The 25,587-nt window shown below is 43.2% G+C and overlaps 1 protein-coding gene across 1 annotated transcript in view; it reads left to right on the forward strand.

The window, feature by feature from the left end:
• Window positions 1-25,587, forward strand: part of LOC135522879 (melanoma receptor tyrosine-protein kinase-like) — a 58,454-nt gene that overhangs the window by 29,301 nt on the left and 3,566 nt on the right. Inside the window, exons 2-23 of the mRNA XM_064949532.1 lie at window positions 382-533; window positions 968-1,175; window positions 2,878-3,012; window positions 3,566-3,634; window positions 3,830-3,948; window positions 4,131-4,272; window positions 4,575-4,691; window positions 6,841-6,967; window positions 7,116-7,189; window positions 7,294-7,384; window positions 7,633-7,835; window positions 8,340-8,472; window positions 8,607-8,697; window positions 8,909-9,066; window positions 9,230-9,268; window positions 9,625-9,769; window positions 10,015-10,137; window positions 14,130-14,228; window positions 14,422-14,607; window positions 24,880-25,035; window positions 25,207-25,282; window positions 25,405-25,551. Coding sequence (XP_064805604.1) covers window positions 382-533; window positions 968-1,175; window positions 2,878-3,012; window positions 3,566-3,634; window positions 3,830-3,948; window positions 4,131-4,272; window positions 4,575-4,691; window positions 6,841-6,967; window positions 7,116-7,189; window positions 7,294-7,384; window positions 7,633-7,835; window positions 8,340-8,472; window positions 8,607-8,697; window positions 8,909-9,066; window positions 9,230-9,268; window positions 9,625-9,769; window positions 10,015-10,137; window positions 14,130-14,228; window positions 14,422-14,607; window positions 24,880-25,035; window positions 25,207-25,282; window positions 25,405-25,551 — 2,790 coding nt within the window. The remainder of the gene's footprint in view (window positions 1-381; window positions 534-967; window positions 1,176-2,877; window positions 3,013-3,565; window positions 3,635-3,829; window positions 3,949-4,130; window positions 4,273-4,574; window positions 4,692-6,840; window positions 6,968-7,115; window positions 7,190-7,293; window positions 7,385-7,632; window positions 7,836-8,339; window positions 8,473-8,606; window positions 8,698-8,908; window positions 9,067-9,229; window positions 9,269-9,624; window positions 9,770-10,014; window positions 10,138-14,129; window positions 14,229-14,421; window positions 14,608-24,879; window positions 25,036-25,206; window positions 25,283-25,404; window positions 25,552-25,587) is intronic.

Below are 25,587 nucleotides of genomic sequence, written 5' to 3' on the forward strand. Positions count from 1 at the left end.
CAACTTGACACAACTGTGGGAAGCATTGGAGTCAACATGGGCCAGCATTCCTGTGGAACGCTTTCAACGCCTTGTAGATTAATGTTTTGTACACTCAGTGTATATCAGAGCTGACAGTCAATCACCTGCACCTCAAACATGATTAACTATGCCCACAGTAGGTTGGGTTTCTATGTTAATGTTCAGTGGGAACCTGTTTGGAATGTACTATTCCCACTGAATGATGTCTCTCATCCAGAAGTGAAACTCTGTTTCGTTCATTATGTAAATTACTCACTCATACAGCCAACATTCAAGACAAAATTGGACGTAAACTATGAGCAACTAAACTGTCAATGTGAAACACATTTTCCCTTTAGCTGTGTCGTCCTGTGGTTTCAGTGTGTCAGGGGATCAGCAACAGGCTGACGCTGCTGGGGACTGTAGACGACCACTACAACAACCTGGTGAGGATGTACAGCAACTGTACCGTGGTCCTGGAGAACCTAGAGCTTACCTACATCCAGGACTACCACGACCTCTCCTTCCTCAAGGTGAGTCTCCTTCCTCAAGGTGAGGAGATGGAGGGTTCAATTATAACACATTGTTTGCAGTGGCTTCCCTTCCACCATTCCTATGTCCTATCTCCTCTCCACCCCGCAGATCTAAAATGACGAGAGAAAATTGTGTATCAGCCATTTCAGTCCTTTTCTTGCCGTGGAATCTAGCTCCTAGTAGAATGCACTGGCTGTAAATAACTCCAGATAAGAGTCTGCTAAATGAATACAATGTCAATGTAATGGTCAGAATAAAGCATGTCTCTCCTTTGTGCCTTTACTAACACCAACTGAACAATGATGGTATTGCAAACCCGGCATTACCTTCAGGGGCAACATGTATTCTGGAGATGGCTGCACTACTACTAGACCAAACCTGAACATCCTGTTAGCAATTGTTTTCATTATTTCTATGGTGTTTTGCCCTCCAGTCCATTCAGGAGGTTGGAGGCTATGTTCTGATCGCCGTCAACAAGGCAGCCATCATCCCATTGGAGAACCTGCGTCTGATCCGAGGACACTCCCTCTACGACAACAAGTACGCCCTGGCTGTCATGTCCAACTACGAGAAGAACCACTCCTCTGTGACCCTTAACTACACACAGGGCCTGAGGGAGCTGATGCTGAGAGGACTGACAGGTTAGTGGGTGACGAGGGGGTCCACTTCAATGACTGTATCCAGGATTCTGTCCACATCTGAGAGGGTCAAATACATTATATCATGTTATTTAAAGTACTTTGAAGTATTTGGGGTGCGCGTGATTTAGCGTGGAGTGAGAACTTGCAGGTCTATGCCTTTGGTTCCATTGTACAGGCCAGAACAATATATCTCCAGTGCCTTCAGAGAGTATTCGCAGTCATGACTTTTATCACTTTTTGCTGTGTGACAGCCGGAATTTAAAATAGATTTTTTTGTCACTGGCAAAAAAAATGAAAAGCTGTCAATAAGTATTCAACCAACACCTTTGTTATGACAAACCTAAATAAGTCCAGGAGTAAAAATGTGCTTAACATGTCATATAATAAGTTGCATTTAACATGATTTCTGAATGACTACCTCATCTCTGTAACCCACACATACAATTATTGGTAACACTTTACTTGACACCCAGTGTCATAACACGTTACCCCACACATCAAGCAGTCCCAAAGTCGAGCAGTAAATTTCAACCACAGATTCACCCACAAAGACCAGGGAAGTTGTTCAATGTCTCGCAAAGAAGGGCACCTATTGGTAGATGGGTAAAAATAGCAGACATTGAATATCCCTTTGACCATGGTGGTTATTAATGACATTTTGGATGGTGTATCAATACATCCAGTAACTACAAAGATACAAGCCTCTTTTCTCTTCTAAGTTGCTGGAGAGGAAGGAAACTGCTCAGGGATTTCACCATGAGGCCAATGATGACTTTAAAACAGTTACATTTTCATGTGATAGGAGAAAACTGATGATGGATCAACAACATTGTAGTTACTTCACAATACTAACCTAATTGACAGGAGGAAAAGGAAGCCTGTACAGAATACAAATATTCCAAAACACACATCCTGTTTGCAACAAGGCATTAAAGTAATACTGAAAAAAAAATGAAAAAAATATTTTTGTCCTCAGTACAAAGTGTTATGTTTGGGGCAAATCCAATACAACTGAGTATCACTTTCCATATTTTCAAGAATAGTGCTGGCTGCATCATGTTATGGGTATGCTTGTAATCGTTAAGGGAGTTTTTCAGGATAAAAACGACAACAAATGGAGCTAAGCACAGGCAAACTCCTAGAGGAAAACTTTCCACCAGACACTGGGAGACAAATTAACCTTTCATCAGGACCATAACCTAAACCACAAAGCCAAATCTACATTTGGATTGCTTACCAAGAAGACATTGAATGTTCCTGAGAGGCCGAGTTACAATATTGACTCTACTTCGAAATCTATGGCAAGACCTGAAAATTGTTGTGTAGCAATGATCAACAACTAATTTGACAGAGCTTGAAGAATGTTTTAAAGAATAATGGCCAAAAATTGCACAATCCAGATGTGGAAAGCTCTTAGAGTCTTGCCCAGAAAGACTCACAGCTGTAATCACTGCCAAAGGTGTTTCTAGAAAGTGTTAATTCAGGGGTGTGAATACTTATTAAAATTAGATATTTCTGTATTTCATTTTAAATAAATTGAAGAAAAATGTTTTCACTTTGTTGTTATGGGGTATTGTGTGTAGATGGGTGAGACAAAAAAAATCTGTTTTAAATTCAGGCTGTAACACAACAAAATGTGGAATAAATCAAAGGGTATGAATACTTTCTGAAGGCACTGGATCTGTCCTTCTATTTTGCACAGACATTCTCAAGGGAGGGGTGAAAATTGCCCACAATCCTTTGTTGTGTAATGTGGAGACCATCCAATGGTGGGACATGGTAAACAAGGCCGGCAACCCCAGTATGGATTTCAAACTGGAGAGCTATGGCCGTTACTGTAAGTATGCTAGCTTCATTTAAAAACAAAAACACTGTAAAGTAATGAATCCTTTTCTCAGTTGTGTTCAGTGGAATAATTTTGGGTTGTTGTTTTTCATTTAAAGCTTCTGTAATGGATGTACAGTATGTTGCACAACTACTATGATTATTCCATATGATACAGATTTCGGGTTTGCATGGACAGGTTTTGCCATGTGTTACACTTGAGCAATAAGGCCCAATGGGGTGTGGTATATGGCCAATATATTATGGCTAAGGGCTGTTCTTAGTCACGACGCAACGCTGAGTGCCTGGACACAGCCCTTAGCCGTGGTATATTGGCCATATATCACAACCCCGAGGTGCCTTATTGCTATTATAAACTGGTTACCAACATAAATAGAACAGTAAACAAGTGTCCGTGCATCATACCCGTGGTATATTGCCTGATATACACATGGCTGAAATGCAGTTTCATTCAATCAGCTTCCAGGATCCAAACTACCTGGTTAATAATAGTTTCTATGAATGAGATCATTCAGAAGTTAAGCAGTGTTTTTCCCATCTGACAGGTGGCAAGTGTGACCCTGGATGCTACAATGGATCATGCTGGACACCAGGACCAGAGAACTGTCAAACCTGTAAGGATACACTCTTCTCTACTTGAAATTAGCATGAGAGTAGTCACACAAAAACCTCACATGCTATTTCTCAATATTTTGTTGATGTTGAAAGTATTTTGTTCATTTTCTCCCACAGACCCTTGGTCTCAGTGAAGGGTGTGTTCTGTTGACTGGTCCTTATCTCTCCGTCTTCATCTCTCTGTCTATCCTCAGTTACCAAGCTGAAGTGTGCAGAGCAGTGCTCTGGAAGGTGTAGGGGTCCTAAACCCAGTGACTGCTGTAACGAACACTGTGCTGCAGGGTGCACCGGCCCTAGGCCTACAGAGTGTCTGGTGAGGGACTCTTCTGACTCCAATTAATTTATCATTTGCAAAAGTTATAATCACATAGGAAACACATCTAAAAGACAACAGGTAGACGACCCACTCCTGGGCTGCTCCACATTAGAAAACAGATATGGTTGACAATTTTGCACACTAATTGTGATCCTAGTATTTCATTCTTGTATTCAAAGGCCTGCAGAGACTTCCAGGATGATGGCACATGTAAGGATACCTGCCCTCCTACCATGATCTACAATCCCAACACCCACCAGCTGGCTTCCAACCCTAACGCCAAGTACACGTTCGGGGCCACTTGTGTGAAGACCTGCCCACGTAAGGCCAATAATATCCATCTGTATGATTCATGATTAATACAGATGCACTCAGGGGTCTGCTCAGAAAGGTGCAATGTTACTGATCGCCCAGATAGAAATGTAAAGAACAGATGCGTGTCTGTCAGGTAGAATTGTAAATTGTGCTAGATTTGTTACTTTCCTTTCTGCAATTTTCAGAACGTTTCACCTCACTTACAGCCCAGTTATCTAGAAAACTCCACTGTACCTACATGGTGAAGAGACTTATGCCTATAATTGGTTGGAGTGGTGAAGGTGTCTGTGATTGGTTGTCTCTTGCAGATAACTATGTGGTGACGGACCACGGGGCGTGTGTCCGAACATGCAGTGGCAACACACACGAGGTGGAGGAGAATGGTGTCAGGAGGTGCAAAAAGTGTGACGGAATCTGTCCAAAAGGTAAAGGTGACCCGTCAAACTGGGCAGTTTTGAGGCCCATCTGTTTAGCTAAAAACACTTTTTTTTGCCTGTTTTGCATGTTATTTTGGCATGAATATCAGTTTGCAAACATTGTAAAAACAAAACAAACCAAAAAACATAATTGAGTTAATAAAGCCGCATACAAACTTGGTCTCTTTTTTGCTTTCTTGAGTAAGGCAGCTTCAAAATAAAGGTGTTTCAGCCTAGCTCAATGCTTTGTCTGTGGTGGTGGGGCAGCCAGCGGAAAATACGGAGCATAGGTGTTGGTAATGTTCTTTAGTTGCGGCGTGATTGGCTGTGTTCTGTCACTCATGGTGACACTACGTCCCTGCGAAATCTACGGCTTGAGCTTGAAAATTCAAGCCCCTTGGGAGCTACAATAGAATTATATTAGAAGTGCCCATCTAAGAAGGCTCAAGGTCATTGGCCACAGATAAAATGACGTCAAGTCACGTTGTATCTACATTAGCTTTGATTGGATCTTAGCTAGCAAGCTAGCAGTCATCATCATGAATCAAGTAGACAATCTAGTGGCAAATCATTTTTAATTCTTGTGATATGAAGAGAAATAATGAAGAGAAATTATAGATAAAATGTATCGGTGCTCATCGGCCATTGGACATAAACATTACACAGCAAGATGGAAATCTCAAATTTAACAATGAGTGGTTTAAAAGGAATCAGTGGCTAACTGCAAGCATTGCAAAGCAATCACTAGCCTGCTATTCAGTGGAGTGGGTGTGTGGTCCAAGTCTGGGTTTAAGGGTCTCTTTTACAAGCTTAAAAAGGATAAACATTCAACATTAGCCATGCTGTCAATTCAGCATGACTTCTGCCGCGCTCAAAACAAATGGAAACTCGGAACTGGGAAATCTCAGACTTCAGTGAGTTCAAGACAACTGGGGACTCGGAAAATTTTTGCTCCGACTGGGAAATTGTTTTTTGAACGGTCATCCAACTCAGAATTGCAAGTTGGGAACTCGGGCCTCTCTCTAGAGCGCCAACCTGAAGATCACTGACATCATCAAGATTCGACCTTGTTTTTTTCCGAGTCCCTAGTTGTCTTGAAAGCACTATAAATCCAGAGAATGCCAGACTTCGATGACAAAATTTGCCCAGGAAGGACCGCCGCGCTACCTTCCTGTTCAAGTGAGCACAAGGTGAGTCCAAAAATGTTGTGTATGCTGCTGCATAAATTATGCAATATGCCAGGAAGATATGTATACTGTAGCTAAGAAAGTAAAACTAAGGGTATGTTGTGTAGTAAGCTGTTAGTAGCACATGTGCCTCACCCTACTAATTTGGTCCATTTTTTCCCCTCATAATTTAGCCTACTGTTCTGACTTGGTGGTGCACATGTAGCCTATAGCCTATTTTAGAGAAATGTCATCATCGAATATTGTAAGAGCTTTCATGGTCTGCTTATTATGCCCCTTTATTTATCTGACTTGCTGTACAGGGAGAATACTAAGAATGGCTCATGTTCTGAATTCTGTCGCTGTACATTTCAAAGTGCTGAACAAATAGTTATACTGACTACGTCCATCCTAGCTCACTCATTAATGTCTTAATCGAAATTACGGATTGCATTTATCCGCTCGTCGTTCCCTTATGCCATAGTTTGTACATCTCAATTGTCAGTAGAAACCATATTTGTTTAAGCAAGTCAGCCGAATCAGCTATGTTTTGTTAAAGGCAGTAAACGAGGCTGAAGGAACTGTTTCACTGCCAGGCAAGGCTCCGCTGATAGCCAGGTGTAGCAGTGGTAAGGTGTTGGGACTGCTGTTGGGACTCTGCTGTTGGGACAGCTTTATGTAGGCCTTAACCGTTTGTGGGCACCGTTTGTCACTGTTATAGTGCAATTAATGTATTGTTTAGAGTTGTGTTGTGTAGTGGCTTTGCTGGCATGTTTATTTTTTAAATGTTGGGAAGTTTGCTCCACCAAGATTTACATGCTAAAATTGCCACTGTAAAGGGGTCTGAATATTGTAAAGACTTTTTGTCTGTGGTAAGCTGGACAATATAATTGTACATTATTTTCAACTTTGCTAGCTGTGTGGTTTATAAACCTCATAACGTTGCATTAGATCGTCCATGATTTTAATGTTTTGGTGTTCTTCTCGTCTAGTGTGCAATGGACTTGGAATGGGGCCGCTTACTGCCGTCTTGTCAATCAACGCCTCTAACATTGATTCTTTCAAAAACTGCACCAAAATCAATGGCGATGTTTCAATAATTGGAACCTCTTTGAATGGGTAAGGAATAACAATAGCATTGTACAGCGTCCATGGGCTGTCCTAATATGAACACTGTAGCACTGAAACCAAATGCTATTTGCCCTGTGTTCATTCAAATTAATTAAACGGTATATGAGATGTGTGTCTTTGTAATTGCTTCTCTCAGTGATAGGTACACATCAACACCAAAAATGGACCCTGCCAAACTGGATTATTTCAGAACTGTGAAGGAAATTTCAGGTAGAACGAAGTTTAACTTATCTTCAATTGCTATGTAATTCAGCTGAGGGTAACCAAAGCAAAGATAATGCTTGATTAAATGTATTTTTGTTACTTCCCTAAAGGGTTTCTGCTCATACAAGCTTGGCCAAAGCACCTCGATTCTCTCAGTGCATTTGAAAACCTGGAGATTATCAGGGGAAGGACCAAACAGTTGTAAGTGTATCTCTGTCTAACGCTCTGCTATTGTAATGACTATGAAAAATGTTTTTTGGGATGTTTTTTCAGTGGAGTACCGTTCATGATAGAAAGTAAATACTCAATAACCTAGGAGGTCAACCCTGGGCTGGGTTGAGAAACTCTGCTGTATGATATTTGAGCAATGTCACAGAAACATTGTTCAATGTTACGTATGGGCTAGCTACAGTAGCAGTAAGCTAACATAACCTTCCCTCTTCCCATAGTGGTCAGGTGAGTTTTGCTGCCCTGAACGTGGCCCATCTGAAGTATCTAGGCCTCCGCTCCCTACGAGAGATCAGCGATGGCAACATTGTGGTGAAGAACAACCCCCACCTCTGCTACAGCAACGGAGGTCACTGGAATGGCCTGTTCAGACTGGACAAACAGTTCGCAAGGGTGGACAACAACGCCAACATCAGCACATGTGGTAAGCAAGGACAAGCATCAAGTATAAACTCTGATCAACGCCTTTGCAAACACTGCTTTTCTAAAAAACAAAATGGTTAACAATGGCCAAATGCTAACATTCATCCTAACAGCCATATACACATAGGCCACAGGTAGTTACAGTTAGCTTAGCTATCTAACATTGCCATTATTGGATATAAGTAATGTGGTTGTGGCTCTACTTCCACCCTCTGGTAGGTTAGATAGATTTTGAGCACTACAGCTTAGACCTATCATATCCATTCAGATTTAACCTAGCCTAGGGGGTTGGGTGCCTGTCCTAGGACAGGACTGTTTCATTCCGGTCCTAGAGGGCCGAAAGCAAAACACTTCAGTTTTAGTTTCTCCCTGGCAGTTAATTGCACTCACCTGGTGTCCCAGGTCTGGAGAGGATAGAAACCAGAACCAGGACCGACATTGAACAGTCCTGGTCTAGGAGTTGTTTCTGGATAGAGCCTATAGTCTTCCCCTCTCTTCCCTACAGCCCAGCTGAACAGTACCTGTGATGACATGTGCACTAAGGAGGGCTGCTGGGGGCCCGGTCCAACCATGTGTTTAACCTGCCTGTACTACGCCCGTAGGGGCCGCTGTGTGGGGGCCTGTCACATACTGGAGGGGTGAGTTAACCCAACGACACCAAGGGCAACACTACTGATACTGCTCATATGTGATCTATACCCTACACGAGATGGAGGGTTGTGCTGTGTCAATGTTTTGATAGTTTTTCCTCGCCTTCCTCTTGCCTTCTCAGGACGCCAAGAGAGTATATGTTGAACAACATGTGCCTAGAGTGTGACCAAGAATGTATGGTGAAGAACGGAACCGGAAGCTGCTTTGGATCTGTACGCTCCTTTAACTTTATATCCATCTGAATTGTCTCATCTTGTTTAATTATTTTGTCATTCAGGTGCGATAGCTATTGAGTTGTGTAGCAAATTCTGAATGTTTGATGAGAATTCTGTGTGATTTGGCAAATATTGCAAAGTCAGCTGTATTTTCACTCAAGACAACAATTAGATCAACAATTCCAACCTCTGACCCTCCACTCTGAAGGGCCCTGATAAGTGTGTGGAGTGCGCCCACGTCAAAGATGGCCCCCACTGTGTCTATCGGTGCCCACGTGGCGTTCTCGGGGACGTGGACAGGCCCATCTGGAAATACGCTGACAAGAACAGAGAATGTCAGCTCTGCCATGAGAACTGCACCGACGGGTGAGGCACAGTCTACACAGCGATCTCTAACTCCTCGTTGTAAAGGCAATGTCAGCCTTTTTTCAATGATTGTATATTCAGACACTATGATGAGTGTTTACCATGGTCAGGACTGTGTGAAGTAGTCACTCTGAGAATAGTATTCCCTCCTTTCTTTTTATAGATGCTCTGGACCTGGACTGAATGGCTGCAATGCCAGAGGGTGAGCGAGATACTTCAGATAAAGCAACAAGAAACCAGTCCGATTACACATCTGTTTGTGCTGTTTGGTGTGACAATGACTATAGTAATACACACAAACACATCTGGGATCAGGCTAACGCCGAAACCATATCATAGTGAAAGATCAAGATAGATCAAGTGCTAAGTGATCTAGGTTGATGTAACCTTACATAAATCCAGTATAGGCAACAGATGAAAGATCAATCAATCAACCAATCAAATGTATTTAATGAAGGCTTTTATACATCAGCAATTGTCACAAAGTGTTTGAGATCAGATGTTTTTATTAAGAAGCTACCAGGAAACTCACCTCTTGTGTTGTTGCTGCTTTCCCAGTGGTCCCGTCCCATCGGCGGTGGCTGCCAGTGTGGTGGGAGGCCTCCTAGTATTTGTGGTCCTGGCCTTGGGTGTGTTCGTGCTAGTCCGCAGACGTCACATCGTCAGGAAGAGGACGCTGCGCCGCCTGCTGCAGGAAAGAGAGGTAACAGACAGAGACCACACTGCCAGAGGGAGGACACAAACTGTACTGTTCACAAACTGTACCGTTCACAAACTGTATACTTGGGTATGCATCAGACATGGACACATATAGACTCAGTCACAGACGTGACACGCTCATGTTGATCATTCAACAAGAGGGACCAACATACACGTTAACACCTTTACAGGACCACAATGACGTACAGTAGGTAGATAATTACACTTGCTTTGTTGCTGGTCCCATAGTTGGTTGAACCCCTGACCCCAAGTGGAGAGGCACCCAACCAGGCCCTGCTCCGCATTCTGAAGGAGACCGAGTTTAAGAAGATCAAAGTGTTGGGATCAGGGGCCTTTGGGACTGTCTTTAAGGTAAGCAGAGTGATCAATGCTTTTTTTAATGGAGGTGGTTCAGACCGTGAATGAGTAATCTTACCTGAGACCTGAAGACTTGTGTTTGCTCTCAACATGGTTGGGCTCAATTCAGAATTGAATTGAGAATGCCTCATAATTTCCAATTCAGTTCTTGAACTTGAATTGAAGTAGTAAACAGGAAACCGAATTGTAATTCGAATTTGTATTTGTATTAAAGGAAATATATTTTAATTCAGTGAATTTAAATGAAATGTAAACGCCTCTTCTATTCTATATGATGTATAGTCTATACAAATATACAAACAATTGTGTATAAAACATCAAATGTCATTATACACAGTACCAGTCAAAAGTTTGGACACACCTACTCATTCAAGGGTTTTTCTTTATTTGACTATTTTCTACATTGTAGAATAACAAAAAAAAGTGTTAACAAAATCAAAATAGATATTATATTTGAGATTCTTCGAAGTAGCCACCCTTTGCCTTGACGACAGCTTTGCACACACTTGGCATTCTCTCAACCAGCTTCAACAAGGTGTACCTTGTTAAAAGTTAATTTGTGGAATTTATTTCCATCTTAATGCGTTTGAGCCAATCAGTTGTGTTGTGACAAGGTGGTGGTGGTATACAGAAGATAGCCTATTTGGTAAAAGACCAAGTCCATTATGGCAAGAACAGCTCAAATAAGCAAAGAGAAATGACAGTCAATCATTATTTTACGACATGAAGGTCAGTCAATCCAGAAATTTCAAGATCTTTTAAAGTTTATTTAAGTGCAGTCGCAAAAACCATCAAGTGCTATGATAAAACTGGCTTTCATGAGGACCACCACAGGAAAGGAAAACCCAGAGTTACCTCTGCTGCAGAGGATAAGTTCATTAGAGGTAACTGCATCTGAGATTGCAGACCAAATAAATGCTTCACAGAGTTCAAGTAACAGACACATCTCAAAATCAACTGTTCAGAGGAGACTTTGTGAATCAGGCATTCGTGGTCCAATTGCTGCAAAGAAACCACTACTAAAGGACACCAGTATTAAGAAGATACTTGCTTGGGCCAAGAAACACAAGCAATGGACATTAGAATGGTGGAAATCTGTCCTTTGGTCTGATGAGTGGAAATTTTATATTTTTGGTTCCTCTGTGGAGATGGGAGAACTTTCAAGAAGGACAATGATCTCTGTAGCACTCCACCAATCAGGCCTTTATAGTAGAGTGGCCAGATGGAAGCCACTCCTCAATAGGCACATGACAGCCCACCTTAGAGTTTGCCAAAAGGCACCTAAAGACTCTCAAACTATGAGAAACAATATTCTCTGGTCTGATGAAACCAAGACTGAACTATTTGGCCTGAATTCCAGACCTGGCACCATCCCTACGGTGAAGCGTGGTGGCGGCAGCATGTGGGGATGTTTTTCAGAGGCAGGGACTGGGAGACTAGTCAGGATCGAGGGAAAGATGAACGAGGCAAAGTACAGAGAGATTCTTGATAAACACCTGCTCCAGAGTGCTCAGGACCTCAGGTTGGGACAAAGGTTCACCTTCTAACAGGACAACAACCCTAAGCACACAGCCAATACAATGCAGGAGTGGCTTTGATTCAAGTCTCTGAACATCCTTGAGTGGCCCAGCCAGAGCCCGGACTTGAACCTGAACATCTCATGAGAGAGCTGAAAATAGCTGTGTAGCGACGCTCTTCATCCTACCTGACAAAGCTTGAGAGGATCTGCAGGAAATAATTTGAGAAATTCTCCAAATACAGGTGTGCCAAACTTGTAGCATCATACCCAAGAAGACTCGAGGCTGTAATCGCTGCCAAAGATGCTTCAACAGTGCTGAGTAAATGGTCAGAATACCTAAGTAAATGTAATATTTCCGTTTTTTATTTGTATAAAATACCAAAATGTATAGATTGATGAAGATTATTATTTTTTAAATCCATTTGAGAATAAGGCTGTAATGTAACAAAATGTGGAAAAAGGGGACTGAATACTTTCCGAATGCACTGTACATATAAAATATTGTTGAAAACATTTATTTACAGGAAAAACTCTTCAATGAATGATCGAGGATAACAAAACCTGGATGTGAATATTCTACGTTATTATATTTCATTAATCACTTAAAATTGGTTAAATCTTGGGAAAATACAACATTCCCAGAATGCATTAGTTGAATCCTCAAAATTGATCCTGAGGCTTAGAAAAGGAGCCAAACAAATGAAATGGTTCGTGCAAATATATTTGGCTATTCTATACACTAAGGTTAAAAGAGTATACTGTATATGAACATTGCTGCCAGAGAAAAATTATATATTCTTTGTAATCTGTAAGTGTGACCTGTCAGATTCAATGACTGAATAGAATTTATAAGAATTGCACTGAATGAAATTATATTTCCTCAGAATCTGTTGAATGTGAGTCGATTCCAAAATTCTGAATTGAGTCCAACCCTGCTCCCAAAGCTTTACCTCAGCGGAAGAACAACATCTTGTGGCAGGTCACCAGGGTCCAAATCCCGTCAGTCACACTTTACACAAATCACTAGTGATCAAACAGATCTTACGAGGTGTTCCTCGTCCAGTGATAGAATAGTATGTGCTCATTCGTTTATTAAAGGTGACAAACGTTAGAGCTGGGACGATACCAGTATTGCGATACTCGTTAGTATCGTGGCAAGGAAACAAAACACAAAGCGGATTTAACTTCTTTAATGTTAATGCGAGTGTAGCGAAATGCTTGTGCTTCTAGTTACGATAATGCAGTAATAACCAACAAGTAATCTAACTAACAATTCCAAAACTACTGTCTTATACACAAGTGTAAGGGGATAAAGAATATGTACATAAAGATATATGAATGAGTGACGGTACAGAGCAGCATAGGCAAGATACAGTAGATGGTATTGAGTACAGTATATACATATGAGATGAGTATGTAAACAAAGTGGCATAGTTAAAGTGGCTAGTGATACATGTATTACATAAGGATGCAGTAGATGATATAGAGTACAGTATATACGTATACATATGAGATGAATAATGTAGGGTATGTAAACATTTATTAGGTAGCATTGTTTAAAGTGGCTAGTGATATATTTTACATCATTTCCCATCAATTCCCATTATTAAAGTGGCTGGAGTTGAGTCAGTGTGTTGGCAGCAGCCACTCAATGTTAGTGGTGGCTGTTTAACCGTCTGATGGCCTTGAGATAGAAGCTATTTTTCAGTCTCTCGGTCCCAGCTTTGATGCACCTCTACTGACCTCGCCTTCTGGATGATAGCGGGGTGAACAGGCAGTGGCTCGGGTGGTTGTTGTCCTTGATGATCTTTATGGCCTTCCTGTAACATCGGGTGGTGTAGATGTCCTGGAGAGCAGGTAGTTTGCCCCCGGTGATGCGTTGTGCAGACCTCACTACCCTCCGGAGAGACTTACGGTTGTGGGCGGAGCAGTTGCCGTACCAGGCGGTGATACAGCCCGCCAGGATGCTCTCGTATGTGCATCTGTAGAAGTTTGTGAGTGCCGAATTTCTTCAGCCTCCTGAGGTTGAAGAGGCGCTGCTGCACCTTCTTCACGATGCTGTCTATTATACCTTTATTTCAACACGGAGCACAGACTGAGACCAAGGTCTCTATTACAGCTGGGCCCTGCGTATACATGTTTACACATACAGTTTAGGTACAATGATTAAGAAACTACACAAGACAAACAAAACCATCACAGAGGACACAAAAGAAAATACAGCAACAGATTACATTTACACATTAATGTTTAATTTGATGTTATTAATGTTGGAAACAAACACCATTGTGTTGTCATCCAGAGTCACATTTATTTTCCAAGCTACAGCACATAATATTTAACATACAGCAGATTTTTAAAGGAACAAAGAGTTTGGTCTGCTTCGTGATTACATTTTTGGCATGGAAGAAATATTGCGATACTGGTATCATTCCAGACCTAATAAACGTGTGTTTTTTCTCCCCAGGGCGTGTGGATTCCTGAGGGAGAAAACGTGAAGATCCCTGTTGCCATTAAGGTGTTGAGAGAGGCCACATCTCCCAAAGCCAACAAGGAGATTCTAGACGTGAGTCAACTGTTCGTATAGTAGATATCCTGAATGAAGCCCAAGCGGTCAATGTTCCCTTTTTACTGCAGTTGCGCTTTTCAGCAGATTGCCATATCATATTAATGTGGTTCCTTCCTGAGATGTTAAACACTTCTTCAGACGTTGTGAGATCTGAAGATGACCCCCCCTTCCCCATGTTTTCTGTCTTCAGGAGGCCTATGTGATGGCCAGTGTGGAGCACCCCCACGTATGTCGTCTGCTGGGCATCTGCCTGACGTCCACGGTGCAGCTCATCACCCAGATCATGCCCTATGGCTGTCTGCTGGACTATGTCAAGGAGAACAAGGACCTCATCGGCTCCCAGTGCCTACTCAACTGGTGTGTACAGATCGCAAAGGTGAGCATACAGGAAATAACTGCTGTGTTAACTTACATTTGTGTCTTATTTCTGTATACAAGTATACTGTACCAATTACTTCTGGGGAAACAGAACCTTCTAACAAATCATTAGCAAGCCTCTGTCAAAGAAGTAGCTACATTGTCAGTCAATCTGGATCTGACTAACGCGACAAGACTCGAATAGAACCATGCCAGCCGCTATCACAGCTGGATAACCAGATGTGTCTGCAATATGTAGATGGACGGTAGCTCGCGCAGGATGGTTAAAAAGGCACCGAAGAGGATGGCTGACGTTTTACATGCCTGTAATCAATTGTGCTATTTTTTTGTTTTTTTGCTTTGTTTGTAACTTATGTTTTTACTTATTTTATACATAATGTTGCTGCTACCGTTTCTCATGATCGAAAATAACTCCTGGACATCAGAACTGGGATTATTCACCACGGACTGGAAGAAGCTTTTTCCTTTAACGAGTCCGACAAGAAAGATATACTGCTCTGCCGGGAACAGGCCCAGATCCCCGTCACTAGGCTACCTGGGGTGGCAGATCATTTTTTTACATGTTTTTTTTTTTTACCTTATCAGCTTGGAGCCTTTTGGTTACTTTTGGTCCAACGCTCCAACCACTAGGCTACTTGGGGCGGCAGGTAGCAATTAACTGGAAGGTTACAAGATCGAATCCTGACAAGGTTTAAAAAATAAATAAAAAATAATGAATCAACTTTTTTTATATATTTTTTTTTTGTATATACAGTGGGGCAAAAAATTATTTAGTCAGACACCAATTGTGCAAGTTCTCCCACTTAAAAAGATGAGAGGCCTGTAATTTTCATCATAGGTACAAATAGGTACAAAAAAAATCCAGAAAATATTTAATGAATTTATTTGCAAATTATTTGCAAATTATGGAGGAAAATAAGTATATGGTCACCTACAAACAAGCAATATTTCTGGCTCTCACATGGTGTAACCACTCGTTACCTGTATTAATGGCACCTGTTTGAACTTGTTATCAGTATAAAAGACACCTGTCCACAACCTCAAACAGTCACACTCCAAACTCCACTATGGCCAAGACCAAAGAGCTGTCAAAGGACACCAGAAACATAATTGTAGACCTGCACCAGGCTGGGAAGACTGAATCTGCAATAGGTAAGCAGCTTGGTTTGAAGAAATCAACTGTGGGAGCAATTATTAGGAAATGGAAGACATACAAGACCACTGATAATCTCCCTCGATCTGGGGCTCCATGCAAGATCTCACCCTGTGGGGTCAAAATGATCACAAGAACGGTGAGCAAAAATCCCAGAACCACACGGGGGGACCTAGTGAATGACCTGCAAAGAGCTGGGACCAAAGTAACAAAGCCTACCATCAGTAACACACTACGCCGCCAGGGACTCAAATCCTGCAGTGCCAGACGTGTCCCCCTGCTTCAGCCAGTACATGTCCAGGCCCATCTGAAGTTTGCTAGAGAGAATTTGGATGATCCAGAAGAAGATTGGGAGAATATCATATGGTCAGATGAAACCAAAATATAACTTTTTGGTAAAAACTCAACTCGTCGCGTTTGGAGGACAAAGAATGCTGAGTTGCATCCAAAGAACACCATACCTATTGTGAAGCATGGGGGTGGAGACATCATGCTTTGGGGCTGTTTTTCTGCAAAGGGACCAGGACGACTGATCCGTGTAAAGGAAATAATGAATGGGGCCATGTATCGAGATTTTGAGTGGAAACCTCCTTCCATCAGCAAGGGCATTGAAGATGAAACGTGGCTGGGTCTTTCAGCATGACAATGATCCCAAACACACCGCCCGGGCAACGAAGGAGTGGCTTCAATAGAAGCATTTCAAGGTCCTGGAGTGGCCTAGCCAGTCTCCAGATCTCAACCCATTAGAAAATCTTTGGAGGGAGTTGAAAGTCCGTGTTGCCCAGCAACAGCTCCAAAACATCACTGCCATAGAGGAGATCTGCATGGAGAAATGGGCCAAAATACCAGCAACAGTGTGTGAAAACCTTGTGAAGACTTACAGAAAACGTTTGACCTCTGTCATTGCAAACAAAGGGTATATAACAAAGTATTGAGATAAGCTTTTGTTATTGACCAAATACTTATTTGCCACCATAATTTGCAAAAAATTCATTAAAAATCCTACAATGTGATTTTCTGGATTTGTTTTCTCATTTTGTCTGTCATAGTTGAAGTGGTCAGATGGGGTGGATGCTACGCTACAGGATTGTTTTGCTAGCAAAGACTGGAATATGTTCCGGGATTCAACCAATGGCTTTGAGGAGTATACCACCTCAGTCATCAGCTTCATCAATAAGGGCATCGACGACGTCGTCCCCACATTGACCATACGTACATATCCCAACCAGAAGCGATGAATTACGGGCAACATCCGCATCGAGCTAAAGGCTAGAGCTGCCGCTTTCAAGGAGCGGGACACTAATCCCAAAGCCTATAAGAAATTCCTCTATGCCCTCAGACGAACCATCAAACAAGCAAAGCATCAATGCAGGATTAAGATTGAATCCTACTACACCGACTCTGACGCTCATCGGATGTGGCAGGGCTTTAAAACTCTTAAGGACGACAAAGGGAAACTCAGACGCGAGCTGCCCAGTGACGCGAGCCTACCAGACGAGCTAAATGCCTTTTATCAAATCAAATCAAATTTATTTATATAGCCCTTCGTACATCAGCTGATATCTCAAAGTGCTGTACAGAAACCCAGCCTAAAACCCCAAACAGCAAGCAATGCAGGTGTAGAAGCACGGTGGTTGGGAAAAACTCCCTAGAAAGGCCAAAACCTAGGAAGAAACCTAGAGAGGAACCAGGCTATGTGGGGTGGCCAGTCCTCTTCTGGCTGTGCCGGGTAGAGATTATAACAGAACATGGCCAAGATGTTCAAATGTTCCTAAATGACCAGCATGGTCGAATAATAATAAGGCAGAACAGTTGAAACTGGAGCAGCAGCACGGCCAGGTGGACTGGGGACAGCAAGGAGTCATCGTGTCAGGTAGTCCTGGGGCATGGTCCTAGGGCTCAGGTCCTCCGAGAGAGAGAAAGAAAGAGAATTAGAGAGAGCATATGTGGGGTGGCCAGTCCTCTTCCGGCTGTGCCGGGTGGAGATTATAACAGAACATGGCCAAGATGTTCAAATGTTCTATGGTGGTCTGCTTGAAACATGTAGGTATTACAGACACAGTCAGGGAGAGGTTGAAAATGTCAGTGAAGATACTTGCCAGTTGGTCCGCACATGCTTTGAGTACACGTTTTATGCTCGCTTCGAGGCAAGCAACACAGCATGCACAAGAGCACCAGCTGTTCTGAATGACTGTGTGATAATGCTCTCGGTAGCTGATGTGAACAAAACCTTTAAATAGGTCAACATTCACAAAGCCGCGGAGCCAGATGGATTACCAGGACGTGTACTCAAAGCATGTGCGGACCAACTGGCAAGTATCTTCACCGACATTTTCAACCTCTCCCTGACTGTGTCTGTAATACCTACATGTTTCAAGCAGACCACCATAGTCCCTGTGTCCAAGGAAGCAATGGTAACCTGCCTAAATGTTTACCGCCCCATAGCACTCACGTTAGTAGCGATGAAGTGCTTTGAAAAGCTGGTCATGGCTCACATTAACAGCATCCTCCCGGATACCCTAGACTCACTCCAATTCGCATACCGCCCCCAACAGATCAACAGATGACACAATCTCAATCACACTCCATACTGCCCTTTCCCACCTGGACAAAATGAACACCTATGTGAGAATGCTGTTCACTGACTACAGCTCAGCGTTCTACACCATGTGCCACGAATTTCATCACTAAGCTAAGGACCCTGGGACTAAACACCTCCCTCTGCAACTGGATCCTGGACTTACTGACGGGCAGCCCCCAGGTGGTAAGGTTAGGCAACAACAGGTCTGCCATTCTGATCCTCAACACTGGGACCCCTCAAGGGTGTGTACTTAGTCCCCTCCTGTACTCCCTGTTCACCAACGACTGCGTGGCCAAACACGACTCCAACACCATCATTAAGTTTGCTGACGACACAACGGTGTTAGGCCTGATCACCGACAACGATGAGACAGCCTATAGGGAGGAGGTCAGAGAACTGGCAGTGTAGTGCCAGGACAACAACCTCTCCCTCACTGTGAGCAAGACAAAGGACCTGATCATGGACTACAGGAAAAGGAGGGCCGAACAGGTCCCCATTCTCATCAACGGGACTGTAGTGGAGCGGTTCGGGAGTTTCAAGTTCCATGGTGTTCACATCACCAACGATCTATCATGGTCCAAACACACCAAGACAGTTATGAAGAGGGCACGACAAAACCTTTTCCCCCTCAGAAGACTGAAAAGATTTGACATGATGTACGGCCCAGTACATCAGTGGGGCCTAGCTGCCTGCAATCCAGGACCTACAGTGGGGAGAACTAGGATTTGATTGCCGATTTTGCAGGTTTTCCAACTTACAAAGCATGTAGAGGTCTGTAATTTTTATCACAGGTACACTTCAACTGTGAGAGATGGAATCTAAAACAAAAATCCAGAAAATCACATTGTATGATTTTTAAGTAATTCATTTGCATTTTATTGCATGACATAAATATTTGATCACCTACCAACCAGTAAGAATTCCGGCTCTCACAGACCTGTTAGTTTTTCTTTAAGAGGCCCTCCTGTTCTCCACTCATTACCTGTATTAACTGCACCTGTTTGAACTCATTACCTGTATAAAAGACACCTGTCCACACACTCAATCAAACAGACTCCAGTCTCTCCACAATGGCCAAGGCCAGAGAGCTGTGTTAGGACATAAGGGATAAAATTGTAGACCTGTACAAGGCTGGGATGGGCTACAGGATAATAGGCAAGCAGCTTGGTGAGAAGGCAACAACTGTTGGTGCAATTATTAGAAAATGGATGAAGTTAAAGATGACGGTCAATCACCCTTGGTCTTGGGCTCCATGCAAGATCTCACTTTGTGGGGCATTAATGATTATAAGGAAGGTGAGGGATCAGCCCAGATATACACGGCAGGACCTGGTCAATGACCTGAAGAGAGTTGGGACCACAGTTTCAAAGAAAACCATTAGTAACACACTACGCCGTCATGGATTAAAATCCTGCAGCGCACGCAAGGTCCCCCTGCTCAAGCCAGCACATATCCAGGCCCGTCTGAAGTTTGCCAATGACCATCTGAATGATCCAGAGGAGGAATGGGAGAAGGTCATGTGGTCTGATGAGACAAAAATAGAGCTTTTTGGTCTAAACTCCACTCGCCGTGTTTGGAGGAAGAAAATGGATGAGTACAACCCCAAGAACACCATCCCAACTGTGAAGCATGGAAGTGGAAACATCATTCTTTGGGGATGCTTTTCTGCAAAGGGGACAGGACGACTGCACCGTATTGAGGGGAGGATGGATGGGCCATGTATTGCGAGATCTTGGCCAACAATCTCCTTCCCTCAGTAAGAGCATTGAAGATGGGTCGTGGCTGGGTCTTCCAGCATGACAACGACCCAAAACACACAGCCAGGGCAACTAAGGAGTGGCTCCGTAAGAAGCATCTCAAGGTCCTGGAGTGGCCTAGCCAGTCTCCAGACCTGAACCCAATAGGACATTTTTGGAGGGAGCTGAAAGTCTGTATTGCCCAGCGACAGCCCCGAAACCTGAAGGATCTGGAGAAGGTCTATATGGAGGAGTGGGCCAAAATCCCTGCTGCAATGTGTGCAAACCTGGTCAAGAACTACAGGAAACATATGATCTCTGTAATTGCAAAAAAAGGTTTCTGTTCCAAATAATAAGTTATGCTTTTCTGATGTATCAAATACTAATGTCATGCATTAAAATGCAAATGAATTACTTAAAAATCATACAATGTGATTTTCTGGATTTTTGTTTTTGATTCCGTCTCACACAGTTGAGGTGTACCTATGATAAAAATTACAGCCCTTTACATGCTTTGTAAGTAGGAAAACCTGCAAAATCGGCAGTGTATCAAATACTTGTTCTCCCCACTGTATATAATAGGTGGTGTCAGAGGAAAGCCCATAAAATTGTCAGAAACTCCAGTCCCCCAAGTCATAGACCCCCCCATTTGTTTTGTACACTGCTGCTATTCTTTGTTTTTGTCTATGCATAGTCACTTCACACCTACCTACATGTACAAATTACCTGCAATTGCAAAATCTGGACCCCCCCCGGGCTAGACAATCTGGGCCCTCTCTTTCTAAAATTATCTGCCAAAATTGTTGCAACCCCTATTACTAGCCTGTTCAACCTCTCTTTCGTATCGTCTGAGATTCCCAAAGATTGGAAAGCTGCCGCGGTCATCCTCCTCCTCAAAGGGGGAGACACTCTAGACCCAAACTGTTACAGACCTATATCTATCTATCCTACCCTGTCTTTCTCAGGTCTTTGAAAACCAAGTTGACAAACAGATTACCGACCATTACGATTCCCACCTTACCTTCTCCGCTATGCAATCTGGCTTCAGAGCTGGTCATGGGTGCACCTCAGCCATGCTCAAGGTCCTAAACGATATCATAACCGCCATCGATAAGAGACATTACTGTGCAGCCGTATTCTTCGACCTGGCCAAGGCTTTTAACTCTGTCAATCACCACATTCTTATCGGCAGACTCAACAGCCTTGGTTTCTCAAATGACTGCCTCGCCTGGTTCACCAACTACTTCTCTGATAGAGTTCAGTGTGTCAAATCGGAGGGCCTGTTGTCCGGACCTCTGGCAGTCTCTATGGGAGTGCCACAGGGTTCAATTCTCGGGCCGACTCTCTTCTCTGTATACATCAATGATGTTGCTTTTGCGGCTGGTGATTCTCTGATCCACCTCTATGCAGGCGACACCATTCTGTAAACTTCTGGCCCTTCCTTGGACACTGTGTTAACTAACCTCCAGACAAGATTCAATGCCATACATCTCTCCTTCCGGGGCCTCCAACTGCTCTTAAATGCAAGTAAAACTAAATGCATGCTCTTCAACCGATCGCTGCCCGCACCTGCCTGCCCGTCCAACATCACTACTCTGGACGTTTCTGACTTAGAATATGTGGACAACTACAAATACCTAGGTGTCTGGTTAGACTGTAAACACTCTTTCCAGACCCACATTAAGCATCTCCAATCCAAAATTAAATCTTGAATCGACTTCCTATTTCGCAAAACAAAGCATCCTTCACTCATGCTTCCAAACATACCCTCGTAAAACTGACCATCCTACCGATCTTCGACTTTGGCGATGTCATTTAAAAAATAGCTTCCGAAACTCTACTCAGCAAATTGGATGCAGTCTATCACAATGCCATCCGTTTTGTCACCAAAGCCCCATATACTACCCACCACTGCGACCTGTATGTTCTCGTTGACTGGCCCTCGCTTCATACTCGTCACCAAAGCCACTGGCTCCAGGCCATCTACAAGTCTCTGATAGGTAAAACCTGCCTTATCTCAGCTCAATGGTCAACATAGCAGCATCCAACCGTAGCACGCGCTCCAGCAGGTATATCTCACTGGTCACTCCCAAAGCCAATTCTTCCTTTGGCCACCTCTCCTTCCAGTTCTCTACTGCCAATGACTGGAACGAACTGCAAAAATTACTGAAGCTGGAGACTCATATCTCCCTCACTAGCTTTAAGCATCAGCTGTCAGAGCAGCTCACAGATCACTGCACCTGTGCATAGCCCATCTGTAAATAGCCCATCCAACTACCTCATCCCCAAACTGTACTTTTTTTATTTTGCTCCTTTGCACCCCAGTATCTCTACTTGCACAATCATCTTCTGCACATCTACCATTCCAGTGTTTAATTGCTATATTGTAATTACTTCACCACTTTGGCCTATTTATTGCCTTACCTCCCTTATCCTACCTCATTTTCACACACTGTATACAGACTTTTTCTGCTGTATTATTGATTGTATGTTTGTTTATTCCATGTGTAACTGTGTTGTTGTATGTGTCGCACTGCTTTGCTTTATCTGGTCAGGTCGCAGTTGTAAATGAGAACTTGTTATGAACTGGCCTAGCTGGTTAAATAAAGGTGAAATAAAAAAATGAAAATAGAAACCTCTAAACTTTACACCCCGCACGCTGACCCGGTACCGGTACCCCCTGTAAATAGCCTCTTATTGTTATTTTATTGTGTTACTTTGTATTATCCTTTACTTTAGTTTATTTGGTAAATATTTTCTTCTGAAACTGCACTGTTGGTTAAGGGCTTGTAAGTAAGCATTTCACGGTAAAGGTCTACACTTGTTGTATTCGGCGCATGTGACAAATAAAATTTGATTTGATTTGATAGATTATTACAAATGGGAGCAAACGTTGCTTTCTTTGACACTCGCTCTGCCTTCCCACAATTTCAGGTGTAGTTAGGAATGGATGTTTAATCTGAAAGATTAGCTTAACCTCCCCACACATTCACACCCATCAACCTCCCAGGCCTCTTGGTTGAGCAGCAGTCTCTTCCCAGCCTTGGTTGGGACCTTGCCTCTGGCTTTACTTAGTCTATTTGTACAGTAAGCCTGCTGAGGGCTAATTATTGAATACACAGAGGTGTCTATCTGTTTGCAGCTTGTCTTATTGATTCTATGGAAATATGGTTCAAAGCAGGCATAAAAAGCTATAAAGGCTGTATTTGATAAATAATATGTTAGTGAATTAGGCATCTGAGGCTGTTTATTCCCCCCTCAAAGTAGACCTCCATGGAAGGTTAAGTGTTGGGAGGTTATATGTTAAAGTTCCTGGTCAAAAGGGCTTTGTTTGTACAAATGCTTACCTCTGGATAAACACTCATTTGCCTCATTTTGATAATGATAACCAGCGGTGGAATTTGGAACTATATATACAAAAATATGTGACGTGAACCCCCCTTCAAATGAATGGATTTGGCTATTTCAGCCAAACCCGTTGCTGACAGGTATATAAAATCAAGCATACAGCCATGCAATCTCCATAGACAAACATTGGCAGTAGAATGACCTTACTGAAGAGCTCAGTGACTTTCAACGTGGCACTGTCATAGGATGTCACCTTTACAACAAGTCAGTTGGTCAAAATTCTGCCCTGCTAGAGCTTCCCTGGTCAACTGAAAGTGCTGTTATTGTGAAGTGGAAACCTCTAGGAGCAACAACGGCTCAGTCGCAAAATGGTACACGACACAGGCTCATGAATGGGACCGCCGAGTGCTGAAGCGCTTAGCACGTAAAAATAATTTGTCCTCGGTTGCAACACTCACTACAGAGTTCCAAACTGCCTCTGGAAGCAACGTCAGCACAAGAACGGTTTTCTTCAGGAGCTTCATGAAATGGCTTTTGCATGGCCGAGCAGCCACACATAAGCCTAAGATCACCATGCGCAATGCCAAGTGTCAGCTGGAGTGGTGTGAAGCTCACCGCCATTGGACTCTGGAGCAGAGGAAACGCATTCTCTGAAGAGATGAATCACTCTTCCCCATCTGGCAGTCCGAGAGACAAATCTGGGTTGGGCGGATGGCAGGAGAATGCCACCTGCCCCAATTCCTAGTGCCAACTGAAAAGTTTGGAGGAGGAATAATGGTCTGGGGCCCAGAGAAGGGAAATCTTAACGCTACAGCACACATTATGTGCTTCCAACTTTGTGGCAACAGTTTGGCGAAGGCCCTTTCCTGTTTCAGCATGACAATGCCCCCTTGCACAAATCAAGGTCCACACAGAAATGGTTTGTCGAGATCGGTGTGGAAGAACTTCACTGGCCTGCACAGAGCCCTGAACTCAACCCCATCGAACACCTTTGGGATGAATTGGAATGGCGATTGAGAGTCAGGCCTAATCGTCAAACATCAGTGCTATTGTGGCTGAATGGCAGCAAGTCCCCGCAGCAATGTTCCAATATCTAGTGGAATCCATTACCAGAAGAGTGGAGGCTGTTATAGCAGCAATCGGGGGACACACTCCATATTAATACCCATGATTCGACAAGCAGGTGTCCACATACTTTTGGTCATGTAGTGTATCTGTGAATTCACCATATAAAATGTAAAAAAAAAACATTTTATATGGCAAAATGATTTTCTCTTTGCACCTACATATCACCCCCAATTCTACTACTGGTAATAATAATGGGTTGAATTTATACAATGCTTTGCATTGTGTGGAGGGAAACAAATGGCCTCATCTACTACCATTGTGGATGTAGTGTCCATATCAGGACAGCCTCAGAGTCACAAGGAGTCTTTTGGATGTTGTCTGCAGGGTATGAACTACCTGGAGGAGCGTCACCTGGTGCACCGTGACCTGGCGGCCAGGAACGTTCTGGTGAAGACACCTCACCATTTGAAGATCACAGACTTTGGACTGGCCAAGCTGCTCACCGCCGACGAGAAGGAGTACCACGCTGATGGGGGAAAGGTTGGAGCAGCCGACACCGCTGACCATTTCAATAGTCACATTTATTTTTGTACAACACATTTCATTTCCCTACTGGAACAATAAACATTGAATTCAGTTAAACCTTTACTGAATGATCAATGGATTTAACTGTGTGAATAACCATGGCTGACCAATAATCTTTACTCCTAGGTGCCCATAAAGTGGATGGCACTGGAGTCCATCCTTCACTGGACCTATACCCATCAGAGCGATGTGTGGAGCTACGGTAAGTCCAACTGGACAAACAGTACAGCACGTATTTGAGGAAATAGTCAAATAAACTGAACTTCTGAACAACTGCAGCTTCTGAAATGTTTCCTGATGATGTTCCTTGTAATGACATACAAGGTGTGACATTGTGGGAGCTGATGACATTTGGGTCGAAGCCCTACGATGGCATCCCGGCCAGGGAGATCGCTGGAGTCCTGGAGAAAGGAGAGCGCTTGCCTCAGCCCCCCATCTGTACCATAGACGTCTACATGATCATGGTCAAATGTGAGTGATGTGCTCCATAGATATATATGTATTGCG

The sequence above is a fragment of the Oncorhynchus masou genome, chromosome 30 (genome assembly GCF_036934945.1).
Source record: "Oncorhynchus masou masou isolate Uvic2021 chromosome 30, UVic_Omas_1.1, whole genome shotgun sequence".
In the NCBI taxonomy this organism is placed as follows: Eukaryota; Metazoa; Chordata; class Actinopteri; order Salmoniformes; family Salmonidae; genus Oncorhynchus; species Oncorhynchus masou.